The sequence below is a fragment of the Notolabrus celidotus genome, chromosome 11, assembly GCF_009762535.1.
Source record: "Notolabrus celidotus isolate fNotCel1 chromosome 11, fNotCel1.pri, whole genome shotgun sequence".
Lineage (NCBI taxonomy): Eukaryota > Metazoa > Chordata > Actinopteri > Labriformes > Labridae > Notolabrus > Notolabrus celidotus.
Window position 1 is genome coordinate 13,963,351 of NC_048282.1, and position 27,504 is coordinate 13,990,854.

At 39.9% G+C, this 27,504-nt stretch overlaps 1 protein-coding gene across 20 annotated transcripts in view; it reads right to left on the minus strand.

The window, feature by feature from the left end:
- Positions 1-27,504, minus strand: part of ubr4 (ubiquitin protein ligase E3 component n-recognin 4) — a 58,725-nt gene that overhangs the window by 27,840 nt on the left and 3,381 nt on the right. For 7 of the 20 annotated variants that reach the window (XM_034695341.1, XM_034695335.1, XM_034695339.1 and 4 more), the window contains exons 2-50: positions 27,227-27,324; positions 27,015-27,118; positions 26,634-26,763; positions 26,254-26,399; positions 25,957-26,056; positions 24,987-25,128; positions 24,735-24,859; positions 24,473-24,597; positions 24,192-24,251; positions 23,865-24,055; positions 23,405-23,513; positions 22,243-22,380; positions 21,795-21,912; positions 20,120-20,206; positions 19,983-20,039; positions 16,668-16,855; positions 14,728-14,884; positions 14,500-14,585; positions 14,189-14,358; positions 13,791-14,070; positions 13,515-13,647; positions 12,964-13,043; positions 12,740-12,868; positions 12,326-12,508; positions 12,067-12,189; positions 11,732-11,961; positions 10,670-10,788; positions 10,459-10,556; positions 10,067-10,224; positions 9,772-9,978; positions 9,475-9,576; positions 9,290-9,390; positions 8,411-8,798; positions 8,108-8,171; positions 7,755-7,946; positions 7,117-7,187; positions 6,439-6,631; positions 5,594-5,827; positions 5,279-5,449; positions 5,000-5,182; positions 4,565-4,723; positions 3,562-3,714; positions 3,130-3,357; positions 2,805-2,962; positions 2,505-2,679; positions 1,761-1,962; positions 1,227-1,390; positions 560-776; positions 8-224 (exon numbers count right to left, since the gene is read on the minus strand). In XM_034695341.1, the coding sequence (XP_034551232.1) occupies positions 8-224; positions 560-776; positions 1,227-1,390; positions 1,761-1,962; positions 2,505-2,679; positions 2,805-2,962; positions 3,130-3,357; positions 3,562-3,714; positions 4,565-4,723; positions 5,000-5,182; positions 5,279-5,449; positions 5,594-5,827; positions 6,439-6,631; positions 7,117-7,187; positions 7,755-7,946; positions 8,108-8,171; positions 8,411-8,798; positions 9,290-9,390; positions 9,475-9,576; positions 9,772-9,978; positions 10,067-10,224; positions 10,459-10,556; positions 10,670-10,788; positions 11,732-11,961; positions 12,067-12,189; positions 12,326-12,508; positions 12,740-12,868; positions 12,964-13,043; positions 13,515-13,647; positions 13,791-14,070; positions 14,189-14,358; positions 14,500-14,585; positions 14,728-14,884; positions 16,668-16,855; positions 19,983-20,039; positions 20,120-20,206; positions 21,795-21,912; positions 22,243-22,380; positions 23,405-23,513; positions 23,865-24,055; positions 24,192-24,251; positions 24,473-24,597; positions 24,735-24,859; positions 24,987-25,128; positions 25,957-26,056; positions 26,254-26,399; positions 26,634-26,763; positions 27,015-27,118; positions 27,227-27,324 (7,443 nt within the window). The remainder of the gene's footprint in view (positions 1-7; positions 225-559; positions 777-1,226; positions 1,391-1,760; positions 1,963-2,504; positions 2,680-2,804; positions 2,963-3,129; positions 3,358-3,561; positions 3,715-4,564; positions 4,724-4,999; positions 5,183-5,278; positions 5,450-5,593; positions 5,828-6,438; positions 6,632-7,116; positions 7,188-7,754; positions 7,947-8,107; positions 8,172-8,410; positions 8,799-9,289; positions 9,391-9,474; positions 9,577-9,771; positions 9,979-10,066; positions 10,225-10,458; positions 10,557-10,669; positions 10,789-11,731; positions 11,962-12,066; positions 12,190-12,325; positions 12,509-12,739; positions 12,869-12,963; positions 13,044-13,514; positions 13,648-13,790; positions 14,071-14,188; positions 14,359-14,499; positions 14,586-14,727; positions 14,885-16,667; positions 16,856-19,982; positions 20,040-20,119; positions 20,207-21,794; positions 21,913-22,242; positions 22,381-23,404; positions 23,514-23,864; positions 24,056-24,191; positions 24,252-24,472; positions 24,598-24,734; positions 24,860-24,986; positions 25,129-25,956; positions 26,057-26,253; positions 26,400-26,633; positions 26,764-27,014; positions 27,119-27,226; positions 27,325-27,504) is intronic. The other 13 variants (XM_034695348.1, XM_034695338.1, XM_034695331.1 and 10 more) reach the window with 8 other exon arrangements.

The following is a 27,504-nucleotide window of genomic DNA, read 5'->3' on the forward strand; positions in this document are numbered from 1 at the left end:
CCCTTACCTCTCGAGAACACTGCCGCTGGTGGTTGTTGGGGTAGCTATGTCTCCATCAGAGCTGCCGTTGCCCTGGTTCAGGTTTGGACTGCAGACATTGTTAACTGGCGCAGAGGAGAAGTCCTCTGGTGGATCCTCTGGCCATCCAAACTGCTCCTTGGTTTTACCATAGATCTTGATCGAATCAAGCATGGTGACTCCCGCTGGGTCGACCGATGCTCCGACTTCAAAGGAAGAGAAATATAAAGGCACATCAGGAATGTGAGAGAATGTCAAGAATATGGTGTCTTGTATTGTAATTCTGCAACGTAATCATGATTCAAGAAAAAGTGCAGAACGATTATCATATTTTGAATATACTGCATCCTCACACACAACTACATATATGTTTGCAGTAATGAGATATGCAATAAGCTCAATCAGTAAACTGAACTATGCTCAACCCAACAACTTCAGAAACATTCAGTCAATGTAAAAGGTACAATTTTAAAAGTGTTTTTTTCGAGGTTAAATGAGTAAATAGAGCCATATATAATCATCATTGCAAACTGATACTCACTGAAGATGCACAGCTTCTTGTCTGCCTGCAGAGCCTCCTCTCTGGTGAAGGGGAAGTCAAACCAGCGAGCTCTTGTCAGGTTGATCTGCATGGTGCGTCCGAAAACCTCCACATAGGAAGGAGCCCTCTCAATGGCCTGAGTGCCCACCTGCACCCTCATGCCTGTCATCACCATCGAGCTGTTGTTGTTGACTGCCTCTACAGTGAATCCCCCAGGCTGGAGGAGAAAAAAACAAATACAATCATGTCAACATTTCTGTGTTTTATGTAATATGTTAAATACCATAACTATACAACAACACTGCAAACATGTTTGGTGTGTACGACTGCAGGTTTTTTTCCCATTATCAAAGCTTCATTGTAAAAAGCTGTTAAAAATTAATTTTGTATTCACACTAAAGCCAAGATCATGTCAAATTGCATGATGGTCGATAAAAAATCGAAAGCCTGATTGATTATTTAACAAAAATGCAGGCAGACTACTTTTCTATACATGGACTGTGTATGTGAGAAAAATGCACAGTACAACAGAGTCTGCAAAAAGTACCTATGATTAATACTCTGTTATAGTTATCAAGATTAGTGCAGAATAAATCAAGTTAAACCTCATTACATAAGAAAAGAAGCACTGTAGTCTTGAATCCTAGAATCCTCTTTAAAAACGTACCTTTGTATTCGCCACATACATCCCAGTTGAGTTGAGCCTGTGTTTGATCTGCTGTCCGTTGTAGACCTGCAGCAAGTCATTTCCCCCAAACTCCACTTCTGTCAGCTGCTGGTTGTGTTCAAAAAAGTCCACTGGGAATGTCACCTGACTGGAGGTCCGGGTGGCTGAAAGTAAAATGATTTAACATGATTTGTTTGCCAGGCACTTTGCAGACACTATGAAAGTTAGCACTACGGCAAAAGTGATTCCTCAAGTTTAAGAGAAAAGCAAGCGTAATGTATCACTTGTTCGGACTGACAACAATAAATGTGCTTTCAAATTTGTTCCATGTAATCTATCAAAACATCTAATCTTTTAAAAATGAGATAACTACGCCTGAAAGTCAGGGAATCTTGGGAATAGAAACGGAAACAGTCAGGGGTTGTAGTTACGGTTACATCAAAATCATCATCAGTAGTTAATTGCGCATTTTGAGACGTATAACGTAAATGTCAATCACACTTGAATCCCAATAGTTACATCACTTCAACTCACTCGTTGCAGCTGCTTTGCGCTTGCGAACAGGCTTCATGATGCTGATGCCACAGCTAGGCTGCAGGGAGGGCTGGAGCCAGTAAGAGGTGTTGTCAACATTGGCCATGTAGATTCTCAGGCTTCCGTCCTCACAGAGGAGAATCATAGTCGTACGCTGCTGCTCATTACTGGCAGTGTGCCGGATAGCCACCATGTCTTGGATCTGTGCAAGAGAAAATTCATGAATGTTAACCTTTAGAAATGCATTATGCTGATAGTGATAGTTTAAATTGTGTATAAGTAAAGTTGGACTAGTGCCTGACATACACATATTAGATTAAAAATATGTAGAATCCATTAAATGTCTATCTTAAGACAAAATATTTCTATTGAGGTTTGTTGAGGATTTAATTTAACACAGAAGCAACGCCACTAATTTGCTTGCAGCTGCACACATGCTTCTCTCTGCAATACAATTAGAACTATGACGCTCAGGAGAATTATACAAATGAGTAATAAATTAAAAAAATAATAAAATACAGCCTCTCTACAACAGGTGAAAGAACCACATCCCAACAGACACTGGTTTGTGGCATCAGTGAGAAGAGTAAGAGTACTAGAAATAGTGCAAGATATAAGATCCACATTTACCATCAGGGCAAATTCTGTTTGGACTTTTGTCATAGGCTGCTGTTCCTGAATGCAAAAGGTCTACTTGCTGTCTTCTAACCTGCTTGTGAATGGGTCCGAGTTTAGGCTCCTTACCTTAGCTTTGGCTGGCAGTGTTTTGATCTCTTGGATGAGGAAGGTGTCAGGCTTGACCATGATTACAAGCGGTATGCCTGTAGTCTGCTGCACGCAGCACACCAGGCCTGGGTGGTTCATGACCTCAGACCACTGGCACAAAGCCGGCGACATCTTACTGCTACTGCCGTTGGAGCTACAGAAGGCAAGATAACCGGAGAGAGATGGTTACTTAGTAAGCACTTCCAGTTACCCATTCCCCCCTTTCTTAGCAGTGGCAGGGGGATGAATGCATTATTTATTGTGTTCGAGCAATGTTACCCTTTCATGTTGATGGGGAAAAGCCTCTGCACTTCAGTGGTGCTGCGACTCACTGTTGCAGCAAAGGATTTTCCCTGACTGTAGCTGAAGAACAGCATCTGGAGCACATGTGAGTAATAAACTGACACACCACCACCGGCAACTTGCCCATTGCTATCCTGTAAAAACACACAAATAATTGAACTTTATATTGCTTTACACCACATGAAGTATTTAAAACACATCATACACGTATCTAAAGATCATACTTTTCAAAACATGAAAGTATCAGTGCACCTAAGGGCTCTACAGTGTTAATCTTAAAGCAAATGTATATAAGGTCTACCTTCAAGTCTTCATGGTTTATCTCCAGAACATTTGTGACATAGAAGGGTCCATGTTGGGCACTGCTGGATTCATCCATGAGCTGGGTGTACATGTAACCTGCTGAGGACATGATGGCAATAACGCTCTTCCCCTCTTCATTGAAAAGGAAGGTAGCATCACGGATCTTGGAACTTGGTAGCAGGAAGTAGTACATGGGACTCAGGGCATCCACAGATAAGTCGTAAATCTGCATGGCAAGAAAGACAAATTAGAAAATTAATAATAATTGTCAATGTTTGTTTTTTTTGCACATTATAAAAAAGCAGCATAAATTCATTATCAGTGCATGTTAAGCACCAGTGACTCTGTTCCTTACAACAATACAATGAAATAAAAAAAAAGATCAATAATAGCTTCAAAAAGTTGATGAAGGAACTTTCTGACTACGTACCTTGACAAAGTCTGCAGTGATGATGGCGAGTTCAGTCTGTGAGCCTGGTAACCAAATAGCTTTTATGATGAAGTTGCCAGTGGCCAGTTGTGGGTGCAGCACCAGATGGTCTGACACAGAGCCTGTGCTGCTGAAAGTTAGAACATGGCAGTCCTAGGAAAAAAGGAAAGAAAAAGAGAGACGGTCAAACACCAAAACCCTTCAGCGGCCAAGAATATAATAAAGTAGCATAATCATGACAAGATGCGTCATCAAACTCATGTACTCAAACTTTCACATGTACAGTTGTACAGATGAGTCGAAATGCATCAGCAAAATACTTGTGACTTTGTAGCTCATAGTTTTAAACATGGGGCTTTTCCACTGTGTAAACGGGCAGCACATCTTAAGCCGTATAAAACATGAATGCATCAGTAAAAGCGTGACTGACATCCCTGTGTACGGTATATGTTTTCACCATTTGAACCAAATGCCACTGGAGAGCTACCGTAGGCTGCTGTAGTGTTGTTGTTGAAATCTGGCTGCTTGTGTACTTGAGTGTTTGTGCAATAAAGTTAAAGTCTTTGCTTCAGTTCCACATCGGTGTCCTGTTAATTATTGCGTTTAAGTTCATCCAGTTAGACAGACCTAAAACCTTTCTACTGCTTCCCAATAAATCCCTTTCTGGTCATATTTGATGCGGTGGGAATATGACTGCGCTTATATTGGCTGCTTTTCAGTGGGTGTTCGTGGGCTGTGGCAGTCTTGAGCAACTCGTAATAAGACACAATTCTCTTTTTTTAAGCTGTTGAAATAAATTGGTCATTCTGCTTCCTTTGGCTGCAACAGCCTTTTACAAACTTTGCAGAAGACTGTGGTTTCTTGAGGTCTTACGCCACAAAACCAAACCCGTTCCAAAAAATCTGACAAGTCCCTGTCCTGTGTTTTTTGGACACATTGCCCCGCCACATGGAATCAGAAAGCCCACCAAAGAGAAAAGTTTTGATTTCACAGGGAAGCTGACCTTGAGGCCGCACACAGCCAGGTAATCCTCATTGCAGGGGTTGCCTGTGAGGCTGAGCACAGTAAAAGGTACTGGAGCAGAGGCCAGACGGGTCAGTGTGAGCTTCCTCTTGCTTGAGTCGGCCTGTTTCAGGAGAGTGGACAGCTGCAGAACCGTTATCTATGAAGTGGGACATGGAGAGAAAATTAGTTACAAGGTTTAAAGTCAAAAACAGGAATGCATACATGTTATGACTAATTTCAGCAAATATTAAGAGAATACATGAAAGACAAACAAACAGAAAGGACCATTTAACCATTTTAATATAATACTAACTAAAAAAAGAAAACTAAAAACCCCAGATCAAAATGTTACAGTTTCCCACGTATGGGCTAGTAAATATCATTCTGTAATATTCTAATCAATGGATTAGGCTTGTAGCTGCGATAAGCTTACCTTTCCTTTTTCATGGCTCACTGCAAGGTGCTGGCGCCGGCCATGTGGTGAAGACAGGACGCACATAGCAACTCGGCGCAAGACATGTGCACTTATGAGCTGACGAATAGTTTGTCCCTGGTCTCCACTGTAGTTCATCCTCACATTCTCAAAAGCCCCTTCCTGGGAGCCAAGTGTGGGCACCTTGGAGAAGCACAGCAAATAACAGAATTTAATACCTAAAAAGGAGTTTCTGAAAATGTTTGTAGAAAATGACATGAATTGTACAGATTTGATTACCATTAACTGGTCTGTCATCTCGATGTTTTTGTCCTGGGTGTGCAATTCATTGAGGGCTTGCTGAGCTCGGCTGCTGCTTCCCACTGCTGATGCCTGCTGGAAGTTGGTCTGGATAGCTTCCATGAGAAACATGAGCATCTCCAGTATGACTGCTGCAGTAGATGAACCCATCTGTTGTGGAGGAAGAGACCCAAAAGCTTAATTAACACAACATCCAGTGCAATGCATGTGAGAGATCTGAAGTATCATTCCCCTTTATGATGCGTTTAGTAACATTAAGCCAACACAGGCCAGACAAATACAAACAATTCTAACCACTTGAGCCAGCAGCTCCTCCTGGCAGCCCTCAATGCTCTTGCACACACTGCTCTTCTTCGGCCTGTCTTCATCACCGGGTTTGCCATCACAGATGGTGACCTTGCCCTTGTCGGAGGGTGAGGAGTTCTGGTGGCGGATAGCGCTGTCCGGCATACGCAGTTCACTCTGGAATGCAGAAGACTCTTTCAGAGTTGAGCCTATGCCGCTGCTAGGGCTGCGTTTGACCAAGGCCTGTGGATGGTGCGATGAGAAGTAGAGCAGTGAGAATAGCAACACAATGGACAAAAGAATGCACATACAGGAAACTCTAGCAGAACAATACAAGCTTTTGTCATGACAACGTATGTTCACTTTAGCTTCTTTCTTGAAGAGGATAACCTACTTTCATTCAAACATTGCTAGCTCCCCCACACTGTGGAGTATATCTAGTAGTTAAAGGTTAAATAGGGGTTTGTTGGATAAAAGCCAACTTAGTCTGCCCCCATGGCAAAAGTCATGACTCTTAATATCACACAATGACTACCGTATCAATCATTGTAATTTTCTGCATGCTAGTACCACAACATTATCTCCTTGAAAAGCATCATAAGCCTTTGTAATGACAAGAAAACAGAGAGGACTAATGGTGAACTAAAGACAAAATGTAAATGGTGGTTTGTTCACATGCACACTATGCTTTATATAAAATATAACTAGGAAAACTGGCCTTTCACTACACAAAGTATAGACAAGAGACAAGATTTCACTCATTTCTGGCCACATTCGTGGGCTAGCTATAACCCTGACCAAATGAAATGACTGGATGGAAGTCAATGGGGGAGTGACTTGCAAGCCAAAGTTACCGCTGTTGTTCTCTTCCCATGATGACCTGAGGTATTCGGTCTCACCTGGCAGCTGCCATCCTCTTTGGCACCGCAGTCACAGAAGAAAGAGCCATATTTGGCATAGGAGATCTCATGGTCTTTGTGACAGACCTTGGCGCACACTGTGCACACACCTACCCCATCCACCATTTTGCAGGTGTGACAGTGGTACCTGGAAGATAAAAAGATGACCAGATCTTTTATAACAAATCATCAACAATGGTTTCATCGATGGCAGAATGTCAGCTGATGATTCCACAGGCAGGCAATTCAACTTCCTGGCGTTCAATTCTTCCCTGTGAATGTACATACCTTAAACTTTAGAACATTAGGAAGAACAGACACGGCTTACATTAAATAGATCTCAACAGCAACAAATTATGGAAGTGTTTTTTCATCTCCAGAGCAATACAATTAATTTAAAGAAGAAATATACAATATTGTTTATTGTTTCTTTACATTGACAATGGTGCATTGTTGTTCTATTAAATGGTTCATGTAAAACAACTTCATTCTCAGATTTAACATCTTACCAGTTGGTACCAAAATATTTATCATGTCCCAAAAAACCTTAAATTGACAATGATTAAAAAATAATAAACAACCCAGTGTCTTCTTCTAGAATTCAATTGCACAGAACAACACATTTATATTTACCAGTGCTGGTTCATAAACTCCTTCTGAGTGATGGTAAAGGTGCAGAGTTTGTTGCAAAGAGAGTCTTCGTCCTGTACAATGAAAGATATGTTAGCTTGGATAGTTCCAATTAGCAAAGACAAAGAACTAATGAAGAAAAATGCCAATAGCTTCATAAATAGCACAAATGCAGATTATCATTAAATTATCATATTGAACAATGTAAAGAAATGTGAATGCAGGCAGTACTTAATGATAAAGGAATAATGTGAATTAAGTCATCTTTATTGCTGCGTTACTTTGGTTATGGTTCATTTGATCCATTTAACAAAATCAAATGAAGAACACAAGTAAAATTGCTGAAATGAGGACAAAGATATTTGGGTAAAATTCATCATGTTATCTTTTGGCCCTATCGAACAGTTCTATGAGCAAGACAAGGAGCAAAGACATTTTCTTCTCCTCAATCAAAGGGATTTTTTCAAAAGTCAGCCTGCAGCAAGAAGATGTTTTCTGGTGGAAGTAGTCTGTATAATGTTTCAGTACCATTTCCATTTCCTAAGTTTGATCAAATAGCAAATAACAATTTGCTTTCTCTAAAAGGTGAAAAGGATTATTATGAAGCTTAGGAAGATAGACATAAAGGGGTAACATCTCACCGAGTCTTCAGCCTGGGAATCGTCCTCCTCTACAGCAAGCTCCTCAACCCAGTCCGAGTCCACTTCCATCGCCTTTTCCTCTCCCTCCATCAGCAAGGCGGAGGTGCCTTGACCGCTGCTCTGCCGCAAGGCATTCATCACATCAGCCAGATAGGAGATGATGTGACAGGAGCATTCCAGCATGCTGGCGTGCTGAAATCCAGAACAGGTGAACATTGAAAACTTGAAGGTTAATAACTTATTTTTAAAATATCATCGTGCAGCTCATGTTGTGCCAGTGTGAAACAAGATTGCACCTGGGTCACATTGAAATTAGAAAATTTGTTGAACTTGTATGATATAAAAAAACATACCTTTCCTTGAGACAAGTTTGTGCTCACTTTTTCCACAACATTCTTCTGTGTGAGATACTTTTTGCTGGAGAGAAAAAAATAAAGCTCTTTTTATAAATGCCCTTCATAAACTCAAGAAAAAATGCTGCTTGATGGAGCAAAATGTGTTGGGCCACTGATTAGACAAGGTACTATTTCAATCCTTAGTATTTAATCATGGTCATTTTATTAAGCAGTTTTCCTGTTGACCTTTGACCTGGCAGTGATGCCAGATTAACTCATGATGTAGATTTAATCAGACAATGTCTGGTATTAATATCTTACCATCTGGTCAGCCAATCGATAGCTGCTCTGTGAAGCTGCAGGTGGCCGGCCCCCTGTCCCGCGCTGGCAAGCGTGGCCATGATGACCATGAGCTCAGGGAAGCCTGTTCCATCTCCGTTGGCCAGCATGTCTGTCGCCATGGGAATGAGTGTGCTGAGGAGAACAGTGCACACGCCTTCCCCTACCTGGCTGTTGTCACGCACAATGTGAGTGGTGAGCACCTGTAGGAGCTGTCGGTTTTCTTGCACTATCTCTAGCTGTTCAGAGTCCTTCGGTGGAGCTGCTGTCATGCGAGTCAGCCATGATTGAAGACGAGAGGGCTCCACACAGGCAAGCTGGGCCAGAGATCCACAGAGACATAGGAGGCTGGGGTTTGGGCTCTTCTCCGCTAGAGAAGACATCATCAATATTAGATTTAGGAGTACTGAAAAGCTTGTTGCATCAACATTATTAGCATGCAGCTTTGAAAGTTTCTTATTGGATTGATGACACTTCTGCACTGTTGAATAATGAATGTGTCAAATAAAGAATTTGTTGGATTCCCAGAAAGTGTCTGAAATTTGCTTCCTCATATCTTTCTTATGATAAAGTGCAGGAGTGTGTCTTACTTCCCAAATCAGACAAGCACACTAACATTACACAGTGGCCTGATGTGCAAAAGTAAATCAAATATGCTCAGGTTGAACTTCTTTGGCTCGTATTTTTCCCCAACGTTCACACAAGCACTATTACTACTATTCATGCACACAGTCAAGTGCAACTACCATTGTGTGATTTTCATCTCTTGCCCCTCTTGCAGCCGTTTTTTCTCTGTAGGTTTGTCTATTCCCATTGAGTTCATGTACAGACATTCAAATGATGATGCAACAGGAGACTTACTGAGCTGGAACAGTTTGGTGAAAAATTTCAGCACCCTGTTGCAGAACTTTGCTGACAGACTTTCATTGGCTGTCGCCATCATAATCTGGACAAGCTCCCCACTGGGGAAAAAAGGGGACAGAGTAAGTGAAGTAGATGTAATAATTGTGGAATAATGCAGCCTGTGTTCTCAGTTAAGCAAATACCTGAATGAAAAGAACTCTTCCATGGCCTTGCGGACTTGGCTGCTTTCAAGTTGCTTCTCAAGGTATTGGAGGCATTCCTCAAGGACAGACTCATCCAAACCACTACAAAAGAAAGAAAAAACAAAGCTGTCATTTTTTTGCTATTACACAAAAACAATATATGAAAGTAGGCTTAAAGCTACATATAAGTTAGACTAATTTCTTTGCAGAGTTCAATTTTGGTTCAAATATAAGTATAAAGTTTCAAAGATAACATTTTTTGCTCGTTTTCAGATTGTCATGTCACACATGGCGTACCTGTTTGGGTCTGAGTGGTTTGCAATGATGTTGTAACACCCAGTCACCAAACGTTCATAGATGCGAGCCAGGAAGGCATCCGACTCCGACGGTCCGAGGATGCGCTCCAGTGAGGTGCTGCTGATCTCAGCCACGCTCTCTGTGCTGCTCTCCAGGAGGAGCGGCAGCAAAGTGCGCACAACCTGTGAGGGATTCAGCTCCTCTGTGCTGCAGAGGCAAACATGCAGTGCTATTAATCACATTTTTCTTATAGGTTTAAATTTCAGACTTTAAATCAGGGAGGAACAGAACTTACACAATCAGGTCACCAGTGAGGCGAACCAAAGAGAGCAGGATGTGTTTAAGAGATGAGGCCAGTGGTAAGGACTGACAGCTTAATGTTCCCAGATGAGCTGCTTGAATTGCACTGATGTAGCTCTCTGATGGGATGGTATCATTGGCAAATGCATTTCGCTGACATGACAAAAAAAACAAAACATATATTAGTCTTTTTGAACCAAAACGTGTTTTTAAATTACATGGACAAAGGCTATTGGAGGAAAACTGAGGCATATCATTTGTTTATTATTGTTCAATGCTTTAAATGTAGATGTAAATGTTAAAATGAGCAGCCTATGAACATTTCAATCCAATATAGATAAGTTACTGCAGTACACCTGATGATCAAAAACAACTTAATTTACGTACCCATGAGCCAATGTTAGGGAATTCATTGGTGTGGATGCTGTTCCAAGTCTCACATATCGTCTGTACGGCTGATGGTAAGTTCTGCATAATGCTGTGACCTGTAAAGTGTCATTTGAAAAAAAAGTGCATGTTAAACAGAGAGTGTACTTAAAGTATGATACAATTGAAATACTGATTAACAATTTTGCTCTTTAGTCGTCAGCTCACATACCAAGAATGTTTGCCTTGCAGCGGGTGGAACCAATGGACAGAACTGCAGCATAACCTTGGAGCTTGGCATCTGTGAGCTTGTTCTCCCCTTCCTCTGGTATGTTCATCAGAAGGTATGACCTGAGCACAACAGGTTTGATTCAATGATTTGATCGGGCATAACACACAAATTGCAGTTTTAACTATTATTCTTTACAGGTTTTGATTGAAATGGTGGATATACAAAAATAAAAGGCTCCCAAGCAATACAAAGACGTAACACTCCTAAATCACTACTTGGATTTGGAAAAAACTGTACATATACTGGTCTGCAGAGGTAGTGGCATACAGTGGCAGTATTTATGCACTACAGTAAAAAAAAAGTGACAGAAAATGAGTTAGCTCTGTTTATCATGCTTTTAATGACTCTGTGCTTTAACTTATTAAACCTCTCAAAGGAAGGAGATATAAAAAAAAGTAGAACAGGCAAAAAACAAGAAGACATCATCATGTTTTTCTTGGCATTGGCCAGAAATAGGGTTGCAAAGGGGTGGAAAGTTTCCGGTAAATTTCCATTCGAAGTTAAGCTGGGGAATTTGGGAAATATTCCAAATTGGAAACTTTCCATGGGAATTTATGGGAATTCAAAAATTAACAAAAATGCAATCCTAACTAAGTCCCATTCAAAATGTTAAATGAAAAGTGCATGTAGGGGGCGTGGTCTCAATTGCCCTGCAGTAAGCAGTGTGCAATGTGCATGTGATTGAGGAATAGCATAAATATTCAACTGTACTTTTGCATGAAATCTGGTTGTTTTAGTCAGGATTATGCTAAAATATATTTTCCCAAACTATATTTTAGTTCCCTGTTAAGAGCCAACCTTCAATTTAGTAAATTCATGGTTTATTCCCATGGAAAGTCTCCAACTTTGAAAATTTGAGGAATTTAGCAACCCTAGCCAGAAGGTAGAACTTAAAATAAACAAAATCTCCACATATACAGTATATCAATCTTGTCCTGATATTCCAGCACACTGCATATGTATGATAAAGGCAAGCTTGTCTGATCTTGATTTCTCTCTCACCTTGTGAAGGCTGTGTAAATGTCAGCGAGCTGCAGTGTGGCCGGCAGCAGGTTCTTGGTGATCTCTGATGACTTGTGAGGTTCTGCCTCAATGGCAACCTTGGACAAATGCTCATCCAGGGAAACCTGCACTTTAGAGATGACCGCATCCAGAGTATAGATGGCTTGTAAAGAGGGTAACTGGTGTAGTGGAAGAATCCCGTTTGGATCTACACTCGAGAAGGTTGATATCTACGATAGAATCAGGTTGTCAATCAGAGACGCTTGCATTATATTTTCACAATATTTTCCCCAGGCAAATGACAAGTCAACAATCATATTATTGTTATTATTTACCTGTCTGGCGATGTACTCTTCTGCTAGATCCACATCATATTTGACGGTGCTGCACTTTGCAGCAGTTGTCTCAACCAGAGAAGCTGCTTGGTCTGCTTTCATACCCTGCTTCACCAGATGCTCCTGTAATGGGCATAATCATACATCGAAATAAACCTCAATGATAAACAACTATAAGACGTTTTATAAGAAGATTAAGAACACAGTACAGTATGTTGTGGAAGTTGTTGAAATATCAAATAATTAGGAGTAGACGAACCTTGATCCAGTTCACATAGGTAGACACTCGGAGTCGTGAGGACCATCGCAGTGTGTGCAGAATGTCGCTCTCGCTTGGATCGCTGCAGCCAGTCTTCAGCTGCTCCATGTACGCCTTTGAGGGTGGCAAAACCCCCAAGATTCTCCACAGAACCAGAAAGTAATACTGGAGCGAGCATGCCTCCTGTGCAGGGTGACAAACCAGCATGCCCAGTTTTTATTCCTTACTAATGTCAGTGGAGAAGCTGTCTAATTTTATGTCACTGTAAGTTTAAACCACCCTTTCTCTGTGGTTGATATTAATGATTTCTTGATTAAAAAAAGACTAGCTTATGTGAATTACTAACAGGTGCATCAGGGGCTTGTCTAATCCTGCATATTTAGTTCATAGTTTGTTGATGTTGTGTGCTCTCACCAAAGGAGTGACGGGCTTGTTCTCCTGTCGCCTTGCTGTGTCAAACTCAGAGCCTGCCACCAGGAGTGAGATGAGCCAAGAGTACAGTTCATCGTATTTTACTGCTCCATTGAACAGTTTGGGAAAGACCTTTGAGCAAAGACAAAATATGTGTTTTTACTATCTTTAGGCACAGGAGAAAAACAACAACAAAAAAGACATTTGATAGAGGTTAAAAATCTCACTTTGCTGTCCAGTCTGCTGATGTCATCTTCAGAGGCCTCGGGGGACAGAACGCAGTAGAATTTGGGCTGAACATTTGAGTCTACAAAGTTAGAAATTATGAGAAAAGATTATTATATTTTATTATATTATATTATTATAAGAGAAAACAGACCATATGAAATATGTATTGTTAAATCTCCAGTTGTATAAATTTCACTTTGTTGTTTTATTTCACTTTGTTACCAGATCATCCCTTGAAAAGTAACAGTGTTCAGCCAATAGTTACAGGGGCAAAAGTTAAAAGTTAGCCTATCTGCTTAAAAGAGCAGCAAGAGAACAAGTGAGTGTAATTATTAACAATGTTTTTTTCTGATGCTTTGGAAGACTTAAATCTACGTTCAACCAAATGAGTGTTAAACATTTACCAGTAATTTGCTTTCAGTATGTTATGTCACTAAACACTAAATACTCAGACCAATCAACGGCTTTGGTGACAACATGAATATGAGTTTGGCAAAACACAGTTGAAGCAGCTAGTTGGTAAAGAGTTCATTCCCGTCATTAGTCTTACCGGCTGAACAATGTTTGGCCCAGTTCTCTTCCACCTCTTTGAATCCATAATATAGAGGGAGACTGCCACGTTTGCCACCGTCCTGAACAGAACTTGGCCCAGTGGATGGTGGAGTGAGGAGGTTATACTGCACCTATAAGTCATTTTCATCATAGATAGAAGTCAGTGCTGTGCCCCATGTTTAGTTGTACGGTATGCTTCTTGGAGAGAATATATACAAATAAATCATTAGATAAATCAACACTTTATATAACCATTAGAAAATAAACAATCGACCTGCTCAAAGAGGTACAAAGGAGGCTTGGAGTAGTGGCGCAGCAGGTAATCAAAAACCAGACACAGGCGGGCCAGGTTGAGGGGCACCGCCTTCAGCTGGGAGTCTCTGCTTTGTGCGACTTCAGTGATGGCCTGGGTGACCTGGGTCAACACTGACCGCCGACCGCGCTCCGATAGATTGTGGAAAAGGAGCAGCAGAAGCTGGAGATGCTCCACATTAAGATCGTCTTCTCCATGAACAGAACTCTGGATTGTGTGTTGCTTCAGTGTTCCCAGAAATCTGAGAGGGAAAGTAAAGGATGACTTTCAAATTACTAGTACTGTTCTTGAAAACTGAATAACGGGACACTTGAAATAATCATTTGTGTGCCGGGAGAAAGTCTGCAAAGATTTCATACCGTTCCCAGACTTTCATACACTCGGGGACATCTGGTTCCCCTTGCACACTGGCTTTGTGCTGCCATATGAGGAGAAGCCTGGAGAGGACTGATAATGACTGAGGATGAATGTATAGAGGCCAGGGACCCTCTGAAAATGGTGCAACACCTAACTGCTGAAGGAGAGTGCTCTGGAAATGACAAGAGATATAAAAGTAAGTCTGTGGCATTGAATAAAAAAATTATAAAGAGTTGCCTCATTTATTTATAAGTTGCAGTGATCTTTGTTTTCTAAGCATCTTGTTTAGCAACAATAGAGAAATTACTTTTACCTGCAGCGCCGGAGATGGAAGGTCTGATGTTACCAGGGTGTGGTTGAAGTGATACAGAGCCAACGAAAACACTTCATCTGAAGAGCCTGATGAAAAAAAGTGCATTCAACTAAGTGACATGCTTTGCTGTCTACCAACTATGAGCTACAAACATCGTTAGCTACTAAATCAACAAAAAGACTTTAGGGTTACAATTTGAACATCAAGCAGTGTTGTTTTCTGGCATACCTTTAACATCTTTGTCAACATCTTTGATGATGCTGGCTAGTGTAGCCATGTGTTGTTCTGTTAGAGACACGCTCAGGTAGTTGCGTATGAAGTTATTCCTGGACTTCAGCATCGAGGTGGTGATGAAGTTCAGAATGCTTGAGGCTAAACTCAGGAACTAAAGAAACAAATCATTTCCAGGGTTAGATTGAGTTGTTAGTGGATGAGCTACATACACTGTGTTCCAAATGACTATGCAAGTTGCATTTTCAGGAATATTTTTATGGTTCGGTGGTCATGCTGTAATGTCTTGGCTATATCATTGGTAGATTCCCCCTTGCTCAGACTCTTGACAATTTGACTCTTTTCCTCTTTGGTCAGGTCACTTTTCATGTCCATGGTCAAAGTAAAATAGGACTTGCATAATAATGTGGCACACCTATATATACGTGGACTGTTATAAAGGATATTAGAAAGCTTTGTAGATTCAAACAAAAGGGTTTTGTTAAAGCACAAGGCCTTAAATAGTAGGGATGCACCGAAAATTCGGCCACCGAAAATATACCACCAAAAATGGCCCAAAAGTGCATTTTCAGTTTTCAGCCGAAATACTTTTATCACCGTAACAACACGGCCGGAACAGAATGTTGTGATGACGCAAGCAAAAACCGCAGCCAGTACGCGCTTGTCTGGATAAGGGCCAACATGTCTGCAACCGTTATTCAACAAAAGAGGTTGAGACGGACCACGGAGTGAAAACAATGAAAAGTACACTCTTAGAGTCTGTGAGCTGTTTGTTCCGTCCCGAAAGCTGAAAAGCCAAGACAACTGGAGGAGTAAAGGACAGAGAGAGAGAGGAAGAAGAAGAAGTGAAGATGAGAAAAACGGTGAGACAGGAAAAAAAGTCTTGTGGATTACTGTAATTTATCGACCACATATAAACTGTTTCGCCCTCATCTTTATTTTTGAAGCACTAATTTCATATCTTGGAGACATGATCATCTTCAGGAACTTGCATTGAGCCTCAGCTAGTTCGTCAGTGAAATTTTTTAATCGACCATTTAAAGGTTTTGTCATTAGCCAAGTGAGGAACACCTTCTTTTTGAAGTTCTTCTCATCAGGATATACTGTACCCTACCTTGTGTACTGTGGGAGTGTAACTCCCTCTGCTCTTCATTGCGACTGTGCTTGACCCGCGTTATAAAGATCATTATTTGGATGTGGGAATAAAGCAGTGCGCACGAGAAATGATCCTGGCCGTGATGGATGCGGAGAACCCACTTGGAGACGGAGAAGCGCATGGCGGAGGAGAAGGAGAACAGAACGCAGAAAAAGGGACTCGTCTCTCTGAACCAGATGAGGGGCATGCACCCTCGTTGTCTGATATGTTCAATGAGATCCTTGATTGTAGTGAGGTTAGTACACAGTCATAGCCATAAATTCAATGGTAGAGGAGACCGGGGAAAAGTTGTAACATTTTTGACATTTCTGTCTATAACTTTGAGCTCCTTTAACCCAGTGTGCCTGTGCAACACAAACAGAAACTGCTATACAAACTAGCTTCAAGTGTCTGCTAATAAATGGCCTAGAAAATGCCTGTGCAACACAAACAGAAAATGCATGGCTTAGTCTCAAATCCAAGGAGTGAAATGTTACAACTGTCCCCGGTCCCCCCACTAATAATTGGCATAATAATTTATTTGGGTGTTTCGGTTTTCCGTTTTCGGCCTTGATTTCTTCATTTTCGTTTTTTTGGTTTCGGCCAAGAAGTTTTATATCGGTGCAACCCTAATAAAAACATCAGACTAAAACACATTTTTTTCTGAACATCAGTCTTCCAGATTTTCAAGAAAAGGTTCCCTGCATAATAATTTGGAACGCAATGTATATGCTATATAAAAATGTGAGCTATTGTCTTTGAACTTGATGCTGACAAAGAAATACACACAAAGAGTCATTACCAGTTCTGGGTCTTTTCGACCAGCGAGAATGTTTCCATTCTCACTCGGATTCTGCTTGCTGGGACTCTTCAGTCTAGGAGAGGTCTCCAGTGGCGGGGGTGGTGGAGGGGGTGGGGGGGCAACTTTGTCTTTGGTAGGTGAAATTGTCTCTTCAAACCAAAGCCCCAAGATTGGTTCACTGTCATCGTCTGCAAAAGGTAAATAGTTAACATAAGTTTCTTGAGAGTGCCGAGGAGAACTTTCACAAGACAAACAAGATATTTGTGAAGTGGTGTTGGTGACATCAAAAGACAAGACGCAAAAGCTTCAGATTAGTTCATGACACCTACAACACTGTGCAGGCAGTGGACACAGACTGCAGTAATAAGTCAACATATAGTGATGTCCTGTTGGTGAATATCCACTTAAACTGGAATTGGAATTCTCCAGGTTTTTCATTATTATAAATAAATTATTTATTTTATTAAATCGTTTCAATGCACAATTATTCCTATCATTAAATACCTACATAAAATTGCTATAAACACTCAGTGCTTTCAGCTTTTAGTCATTCAAACTGAATTCTAAAAATTGACACAAATTATATTAAATTTCAGTTCTGCATGATTTAGTTTAATGGTTTTGGGAACATCTAAAAACCCATTTGCAATTTGAGTTCTTTTATAAATATTGTACACAAATATGATCATTTAAAAAACATGCAGAGGTGAGGTGATTTGTTTTACTCATGTATAGGAACATATTTAACATTCTATTTCATGTATTTTTTTAAAAATCATCTTAAGCAAATCCCTTAATTTGCTCTGAGCTGTAACTTGATCCGAATCCAAAAAAATCAGTGATTGGAGGGGGTAATCAGATAAGTTATGAACAGAAGTTCTTAACTGTTTACAAAAAAAAAGAGTTGGATTTGAATTTTTTTTTTTCTTCCACACTGATGTTGTGCTGTCATTTCTACAATTGGTTCTGCCGCCCTTTAAGAAATCAGCTTCAACTTCTCCTCCTGTGTTTTCATAAGGCTACTCTGATACGCAGACTCTACTTTCACAGCAATCATTTGACTTTGTATTATGGTGAAAGGGGAGACTTGCTATGCAATTATAAGACTTGTTTTTTTGTAGATAATGAGTGGTGACCTTACAAGTTGGTCTTTTGTCTTAAAGCAATACAAACAAAGTTAAAAAACACATTTGAGCTAATCAGCTCTACTTGACATTCCACAACTTTACATCCCACAATGTCACAGTTAAATATGGGCATACTGCAATGCTGATGCAAAAACAATGTAAACATGGCCCTAAGTGGGTTGGTTATAGTTGTGCAAAACCATAAGTGAAATAATTTAAAGGCACAACTCAGGCTCAGATCAGAGTCCTTGAGACCATTGTTTTATCAGATAATGTCTTCAAGGACCTTGTTCAGAAAACCCAAGATGGCCATATATACTACGATGTTTTAGTTGCACAGGTATAGAGGAGAGAGCATTCATTCCACAAGGTAGTTAGCAATACAGCATCACTCAGATTTTGTGTGGTGCTGTACTGTGAGTAGGGTTGCAAAATTCCGGGAATTTTCAACGTTGCAAACTTTCCATGGGAATTAACGGGAATAAACCCGGAATTTAATAAATTAAAGGTTGGCTCTTAATAGGGAACTTAAATATAGTTGGGGAAAATATATTTTAGCATAATCCTAACTAAAACAACTAGATTTAATGCAAGTACAGTTGAATATCTATGCTATTCCTCAATCACATGCACGTAGTACACAGCTTACTGCAGGGCTATTGAGACCACGCCCCTTACATGCTCTTTTTATTTAACATTTTGAATGGGACTTAGTTGGGATTGCATTTTTGTTAATTTTTGAATGGGTTGGGTCGGTAGGATGAATAACGTTTAACTCAACATTCATATTTTGTTCTTCAATGAAAAAATTGATTGTTCAATAAAATATTTAACACTTGATAAAGTTCTACTTACAAATCAATAATAATTGTATTATTTTGGATGGATGTCTGCTTATAACAAAACAAATATTTATTCTTGGATATGATACCTTTCCATTAAATTCCAAGTTAATTCCCATAAAGTCCCATAAATTCCAATAAATTCCCATGGAAAGTTTCCAATTTGGAATATTTCCAAAATTTCCCAGCTTAACTTCCCATGGAAATTTACCGGAAATGTTCCATCCCTTTGCAACCCTAATTGTGAGTGGTTACTTGTGAGTTTTCTTGTGTCCACTTGTCACTTTAAACCCAGTACGAAGGAAGGAAAGGAAAACAACTAGTAAGGCCCCTATCCTGGGATTGGTTCCAGCACCTATTGTGTGTACAGGAGAAGCTAAGCTACATCTAGTTAATCACTCGACCTCCGCTTGCTACACCAGCAACACACTGAACTCTCACACTTTGTGGTGGCTTCACAAAGCTACCTATTTCAGCAGCTATGAAGAATCTAATTTACTTCTGCAGTATTGTGATTAATATAAAAAGCGTGTCAACTTAGTCACTTCACTCTTATTATTTATCAGTAAATTAGACTACAAATCTGTGAAGTGCTGTATTTAAAAATACAACTTTAAGTTGATATTCACATTTTCATGCAGCGTACAAAAATAATTCTCTTTCAGGTGACAGCATGAGTGAGAGCAAAGTGTGTTGGAGTCCATAATTTACAGGCAAACTTGAAATTATCATCAAGAATAATACCGTTGATTTGACATGGGTCCTAATATGTTTTTAGACACATGTAATAAGTATTGCAATAACAGGAAGAATATAATGATCCAAATCAAATGATTATTATTTCCCTATGCATTGGTGACATAAAACAGTTTAAAGGTTAACTTTTCATTGGCTGTACAAGGCACGACAGGACAGAGGCACAGACTAGAGGACAAATACATAATGTCGAAAGCACCATGAAAAACTTTGCTCAACATCCCCAGAGTTTAGTCAATCATCTTTCTATGAATGCTGGAGTTACATACCTCTCCATCCATCACCCAGCTATTAGCAAAGATTTGCTTTTTAAATAAGCAATGAGAACCAACATGTCAACACCATTGGTATTATCCTTTGAAACACATGAAGCCACAGATGAGCCTCTTTGACAAAACATTAACTTTTAGCTTTTAGCCAATTTCACTTTGAGGCTGTTTGCCAAAGCATCTCCATCTGTGGCTCTGCCGTATTCTAGGCTATTAGGGCCACAGCTCAGAGCCTACATTGTGAGACATACAATAACAAAATGAATCTAGGACAGTGAAGTGGACACCAATTCTTTGACCTGAGGACAGAAAACCGCTGACCTGAGACACAAGCTGCACTTGTCTTCTCCTGTCTTCTCTCTGCTGAAATAGTAGACACTGTCAACTACACTGTCATTGTGTGATGAAGGGACAGAAATTCAACTTCAACATTACTGTGTGAGTGTGTTTGTGTTTACCATTCTCCCTGCGGGCAAAACCTGACTGACTGATCCACTGACAGCACACCTGTTCCATTGCCTCACTGATACAGCTCAGCACTGACACTAGCTCAGAGATCAAACACAAACATGACTCTGCTTTCAGCACTTGCCACCTAAAGAGAAATCTGAGGCGTTCCTTAGAATTATACAATACTTTTGGGATATTTACTCATCAGTATACACATTAAGTGATGAGTACAAATATGTACCATAAGTTGATTTGTTTAGTAAATAACCATCATATACTTCTGAACTGGTCTTGCTGGATCTAACTTTAGGGATGCTCTGATACAGAATTTCAGGGCTGTATGTGATAATTACTTAACATCACTTTATGTGGTTTATACTATAAACAGTGATGATCTAAAAATGTAAAAATGTGAAGACCTACTTTATTCTAAAAGGAGCGTTGTCTGTGGAACACCTTCCTGCTAGTGCTGTGAGGGAAAATAAGACTGCTCGGCTTTTGAATGGCACATTATTTGAAAAAGAACTTCCAGACGATTTAAAGTAATATGCGCCTAACAGAAATGAATATATTGTTGAGTTTGAGTTTAAGCTTCGAGTTTGGACAACCCCCTGCGAGCAAGGCATACAGATGCAGATACTCAGACTGATGTCAGCGGGGAAACTGTGTCACAAAAGCTGGCAGAGAACAATTTGGTAATTTGGGAGTCGCCACAGAAATGTGGATGAAACTAAATTGAAGAAACAGGGAAAGCAGCCAAACTGGAACTCCTAAAAAGTGCAAATGCTGTCACAGAAAAAGCACTTTGAAGTCACCTCCTACCTCTAGGTTATGGTTTTAGACCACACTGATGTGGCAGTGCAGTATGTATTTGAACGATAAATCTAAAGATCAAGATCATAAAGTACATTTCATTCATTTGATTCCCAAATCAAGACACTGAAAGCAACTATTTTACACTAGAAATGCAATTAATCGTGATAAACTACTGAGATTTTTGGTACTGGTTTAGCCTAGTGGTTTAGTGATATCGCTTATCATTCCCTCGCTCTCTCTCCCAGCTTGCTGCTCTGTCTACTGTCCTGTCCTCTCTAAATAAAGTTGCAAAGTTATGAGATCAAAAGAGGCCAATCTTGCCAGTGCCACAAAGACAGCTCGGTCCCATTGTTCCCCTATTTAAAAAGATTTACACTTGGCTGTGTTACGACCTCTACTGCCGGCATAATTATAGAAGTTTTTGCCTCCTTATTTCATTGTTGTGAATATAGAAAGGCCAGGCGACAACAGTACAAGAGTCATGGCCATCATTGGACTCATTACAATAACTTTAATGTCTTAATTATTAATAATTATGTATGAATTATCACATACTGGCCACTGATATATCAGGCTTCCCTTAAAGTTTATAAATGTGATAACAAGACATCTTTGAATTCTATCATGTCCCTGCATTATCAAAGACACCTACATCAAATAGTATATATGGGTTTCAGGTTTGTAATTCACCTAACACTCCAATATCTGTCTGTATTTCTATACGTTCATTCATTTGCATTGAAGTATTATATGTGCCAGTTTACAAACCTTAAGCTGCTATGTGAGGGCATCCTATAGCATGAACTTATCATTTAAAGAAGGCTTTCTGAAATTATGTAATTGCTCAAATGCTGAGCGATAAAGTACCTTGACTGCTGTCTTCCTCTGTACTGCTGAAATCGTCCTCATAATAGGTGTTTGAATCCGTAGAGGCACTGGCATCACTGCTGACTGAGCCCTTCCTCTGGCGTTGGAGAACGCAAGCCTGATGGAAGCAAGAACAGGAACTACCTTAATGATGGTCACACATTTCAGTATTAGGATTTCAATTGTTTTCACTCAGAAAAGACATCAACTTTATAAATGACAGCAGAGGACAAAAAACAGTAGCAAAAACGTTTTGTCTTGCCACATTTTGAACAGTCTTTTCTGTATATTGTGTTGCATGTCTTTGTAATTGATGTTAGCATCTCTGTTGTGTCAGTCCAAAACTAATAAAACATTCATACCTTAAAAAACCCTACTAATTGTTTGGAAGTGGTGAAACATAAGATTATAATGCAGATTATAGTTTATATGTGTAAAATCACTGCACCTTTTTGTAAGCTGTGGAGAGAAGGGTGAAGAGTAGATTTGTCAGGGGCACAGAGTCAATGAGTCTTTGCACTCTTTGGATGGAAGTGCTCTGTGCCATGATGTTGAGCTCTGCTGGAGGCCCATCACTTGCCCAACCCTGCAGGTAAAGATGGGAGAAAATGGAATCAGGAAGCCTGGTTTTCAGGAAATAGAGGGATCCTTTTGTGTGTGGTGCAACCATGCCATTCAAAGACATTTAAAGCAGAGCTGATCTGTGTATAGCCTTAAAAGGGAATAAATCTAGACTGGAAATACTCTAAAAAATGTTTGATTTGATAGCAAGTCAAATAGCATAAAATGTTGGCAGCTAGGCTACACAGCCCACTTCAATCTGTCAGTGTTGGTTGCCTAGTTGATGTGGCTCATTTGCCTGTGATGTCTACACACCAAACCAGACCACTAGAACCCAGTGTCCATGTTGCTGCTGCGGAGCTGCTTGTTCATCTTAAGTGAGTTTCTCCATCAGTGTTGGAATGTCTCATTTATTTTCGTTATTAAATCCATTTATGTTTATTTCTGTGTCTGGGCCAAATTCTGGGGATATAGACTCCCAAACTTTGTTACAAGGTGTGTATTCCTGGCATGATGTCATGTGTCCATAATCAGCTCATTTGAGCTGTCTTTTTTTTTTTAAATAGCAAACAAAAAAGAGGAAACAGGCAAGACCCCAAATCACCAGATGGTGCTCTGCTGCATAAAGCCCTTGCAGCTCTGCTTTGGTCGGCTGTGTGTCTGATTTAGTAGTTACCATGGGCACATACAGTTGTGCTCATAAGTATACACACCCTGTCAAAATGTATGATTTCTTGAGTAATTTCTGTTGTCATTATGATATAAAAAGAGTAAACACAGTTGTCTGATAATAATTTGCTTCACCCAACCACTAACCATGAATGAAAAAAATGTTTTTCTCTTATCTTTCAAATTCTCTGAAAAATGGCCAAAAAAAATCACAAATTCTGCCAGGGTATGTAAACTTATGAGCACAACTGTAGATAAGAGGTATGTGGTGCTGTGACACACATGTGCTTCTCAGGTAGGCAGTGTGGCCAAAGCACCAGGCATCAGTTGCAAAATAATGGACATTTTTTAAAAAGTCACAGAGAGTAAGTGTTTGTTGCCTCAAATACCCGATGGAGAGCCTCAACTTGCAGATCCTGGAAAAGTGAAGTCAATAGTTTGATGGCATGGTTGGCCAGGATGACGGACAAAATTCCAAAGCCTTGGTGTCTTAAAGGAAAAATAACAGAAGGACAAAAGTAATTAACCAACAAAAATAACCTAGTATCACTTTTTTTTCAAGACATGTTAATAATAAAATAAACAATAACAAATATATGCAGTGTATTATTTAGATAAACTGAATAAAACTCACTGTTTACCAGAAATAATCTCAAATATATCTCAGAAATAATCTCAATATATCTCTGTAAGCTTTTCTAGCAACCCAGTAAGGCCTTAGATCAAATGTAAGACAAGATGTCAAGATTGTTTTTGAAGATCAAGGTAAAGAGACAAAAAAAATGAAAAGCTGCACTTCACTAAAATGTTTTAACTTATTTCATGTTTATTGGAAAATACCCTTTGCCAGGACCAAGTTTAGGCGATCCTGCGCCATCCTTGGTGCGAGCAGCAATATCCCGGACACGCAGTGCCGCCAAAGGATCTTTCTCTTTCCCTTTATCTGCCAGGGCAGTCGGGCTCAGGTTCAGAATCAGGTACAGACTGTTCAAAAGACACCAGGCTCCAAGCAGCTGGAAGTTCTGATAATGCTGTACAACACAGGTCAGACAAAAGAAATGATTACAGCGCTGTTTTAAAGGACACACAAAAAATAGTAACAACACAGACGATGCAGTCTAAGTAAGCACAAGAGTATATTAGGAGGCACTGAAACATGGTCCTCACCTCTCCTCCAGCTCTGCGAGAGTTGCTGATGGCTTGGCCAATCATTTCATAGATCTCCAACTGTTGTCAAAAACAATACTGCATGTTACCTTTTTAAATAAACAATATCTTGTTAAAGTAAACAGAAAGACAAGGTACGCGTTAAGTATTATAAAACACATTTGGGCACATATGATGTCATGTTAAATTCTGAGAAGACCTCTAAATCACAATAAACATCCCGTCACAATAAATACATGTTTATTTATCAACAACTCTTGTATCATTTGAGGTCTACTCACACATTTCTGAACAATCGTGGCTGCATCATTTTCATAGTCTTCCTCTTTAGTCCCAGTGGAGGCAGAGCGAAGTTGCAAGCCACTACCTACCTGCAGAATGGCCATGCAAGTGGCAACGCTTACACCTAAAGAGGTCAAAATAGTAAGTGTTGTTTATTTAAATTTTCCATTTAGAAAGAAACAGCATGCAAAGAATTACTAAAGCCTTTAGGGGCTGTTTATATCAGGGGACATTCATTTTACCCACAGTGTTGTTACCTACCAGCATAAAGACAACTCAAAGCCAGCACAGTCATGTCCAGTAACCTCCCCGGTGTCAACGGTTCCAGCACTGGGAGGGAAAGTGTGTCCAAAGCCATGGTCACATCTATCACCAGTGAATGGAATCTATGGGTTTTAAAGATGGAGTTGTGCATGTTTAGGGGAAATACTTCCATTGCATTTTGAAACCTAAATTGACTTCTAAAAACGATTTAACATCTTAACTAATACATAAAGCAAAATTAAATTGTACCCATTGCGAACAGCAGTGGCATCAGCCACTGTGGCAGGCATGATAAAGAAAGAGTTGGCTGACACAGCATCCTGGAAACGGTTGATGTAGCGTAGAAAGTAGGGCAGGTTGAGGCACACTCGTAGCAATTTCTCAGACCCACCTAGAAATAGAAGTAGAGACATGAGTTGTGGAAAAAACTTAAACATTTAGAAAGAATTCAAGATATTGAAATAGGAGGCTTGGAAAATTCAATACTGACATCAAATTTTGACTTAAGGGAGTTTGGAAGATACTTGTCAAAAGGAGTAAAAATGAATGGGAAACTAACTGTTTATGACAATCTGTTTTCTCTTTAACCGCCAAAGCTTCTGCAATTGTATGCATGTTCAATTAAAAAAATTCTGTCGTGAGCTGCAACAGCTGGGATTAAACATCTTTTGTACCAAAACCATAGACTGTATAAAATATGGACGTCATATCCGTGACGTCACCAATCTGTTTCTGAAGCGCTGTTTTGTGGCCAATTGCTTCGGCAGCCATATTGCTGCTGTCAAGCGTGTGTGAGATAAAGAGGCGGGCTTTGAACCTCCTAGCCAACAGCTTCAGTGTTCCCACCTGTCAATCAAGTCAGCTGTGCCTCTCTTGTAATCTCAATATCTTTGCTGCGTTAGAAATCCCCCCGTACAGTGTGAGCCGATCGAGAAATGAGCTATCCGGACTACACTCGTCTTTTGTACCAGACTGTAAACATGTTTATTTCTGCTGTAAAGATCAGCTTTTTTGAATTGGTGTGTATGTGGTTTCTGGTACTTCCGGAGCCAGCCTCAAGCGGATCCTTGATGAACTGCAGTTTTTTTGCACTTCCGCATTGAACGCATATTTTCAGACTGGAGGTTGCCGCTTGACCAAAACACATAAGCTATATATGTTGGTAAGCTTTTTGTGAACAAACCAACAATGTCACCACAACAAAGAAACAACTACTTACCAAGTTCCTGTAAGCTTGACACATTCTGAGAGACAAAGGCATTTTTCATTTTGGCCTGAATGGCTTGATCTGTGGTTTGGTCATCGCAATCACTTTCAGCCTACAAAGAGGGAGAGACAAAAACATTCAAATAACAGTGCAATGAATGATCAGCGAGGTAGTATCTGGTAAATTAAATCACAGGTTAAAATTATTGTATGGAAAACAACAAGGAGGTACTACGATAACTGTAGCAGTTAACGTAAGCTGTCAACCATGGATGAGGCGATTGAAGAGCTGTTAGTTTGTGGGACTTGCCTGCATGTGTGCTGCTGATGGGGAGGCCAAGATGGTGGTAAGGTCGGGGTTGAAAACTGAAGTCAGTTGATTAAAGAAGTTCATTTGTACTTCTTTTTGTCGAAGCTCTGGGTTCACAGCACTGGGCAAATCCTTCTGATCTTCCACTATAATAGGGTACAACAACATTAATGCATTAAATACATACATTAAACTAGTAAAATGATCAAATACATGCTAATGCGTAAGCACTATAGTCAATGAGGTTATTTCTGTGGCCTCAGTGGAATAACTGATAACTGTTTTTTATGTTTTCAGATATAAATATGTAGTAGACAGGTTGTGCCATCATCAGCTGGGTATTTTTATTTACTTTGGCTTGTACTTGAAAGGACACTCACCATCTGAAAGGGTCTTCACGGTTTGAGGCAACTTGGCAGATTTCATCATAGCTGTAAAAGTAATGATCTCTGTGCGATCTAGTCTGCTGCAGCCAGTGCAAAGTCCTTTTATCAGAAGAATCAGGTGTTTCTGACAAAACAAAACAGAGTCCTAATTTAGCTTGTTTGCTTAGTGCTGTAAACAATGCCATTTAAACTGGAATCTGACACATCATGCAATACAATACAATAGAATTGAGACCATATGGCTGACAGGGAAAACATTGCGACATGTTGTTTGTGGCATATAAACATCCTTCTATTTGAAACTGAAAAAAACAACGAAAAGCTGAATGCAGGCTCAGGACTTGCAAGTCGCTCATGCATTTTTTTTTTCCTTACCTGTGACACTGCACATGCCTCATCCGGGTTCTCCAAGCGCAGTAAGGAGAATTCAATCAATACCTTGCATGCTGCTGCGACCGACAGCAGCTGATTTCTCGGTACTGTAGATACAAAGCACAAACAACTTAGTGGCAGGAATAAACACAATGTATACCATAAGAATATTAAAATGTTTATCTGATCACAGTTAGGAAAATAAGGATACGTACTTTGTCCACATACGGTGGTGATGTAGTGTGCAGAGAGTGCCACGAAGGATGAGTAGAAAGGCTCATACTGTTTGTCATGGTGAAGGATGTCAGATTCACTGCAAAAAGACAATTGGAGAATCAAAATGAGTAACATTAAATCTTACTATACAAAGAACACATTCATAACACTCCTTCTGGAGGAGACACTTAGAAAAACATTTAAGACAGATGAGGGCAAATTAACTCCATACAACATAACTAACAGCCATCAGTGGCAATTTATATTTCTGTGCCTG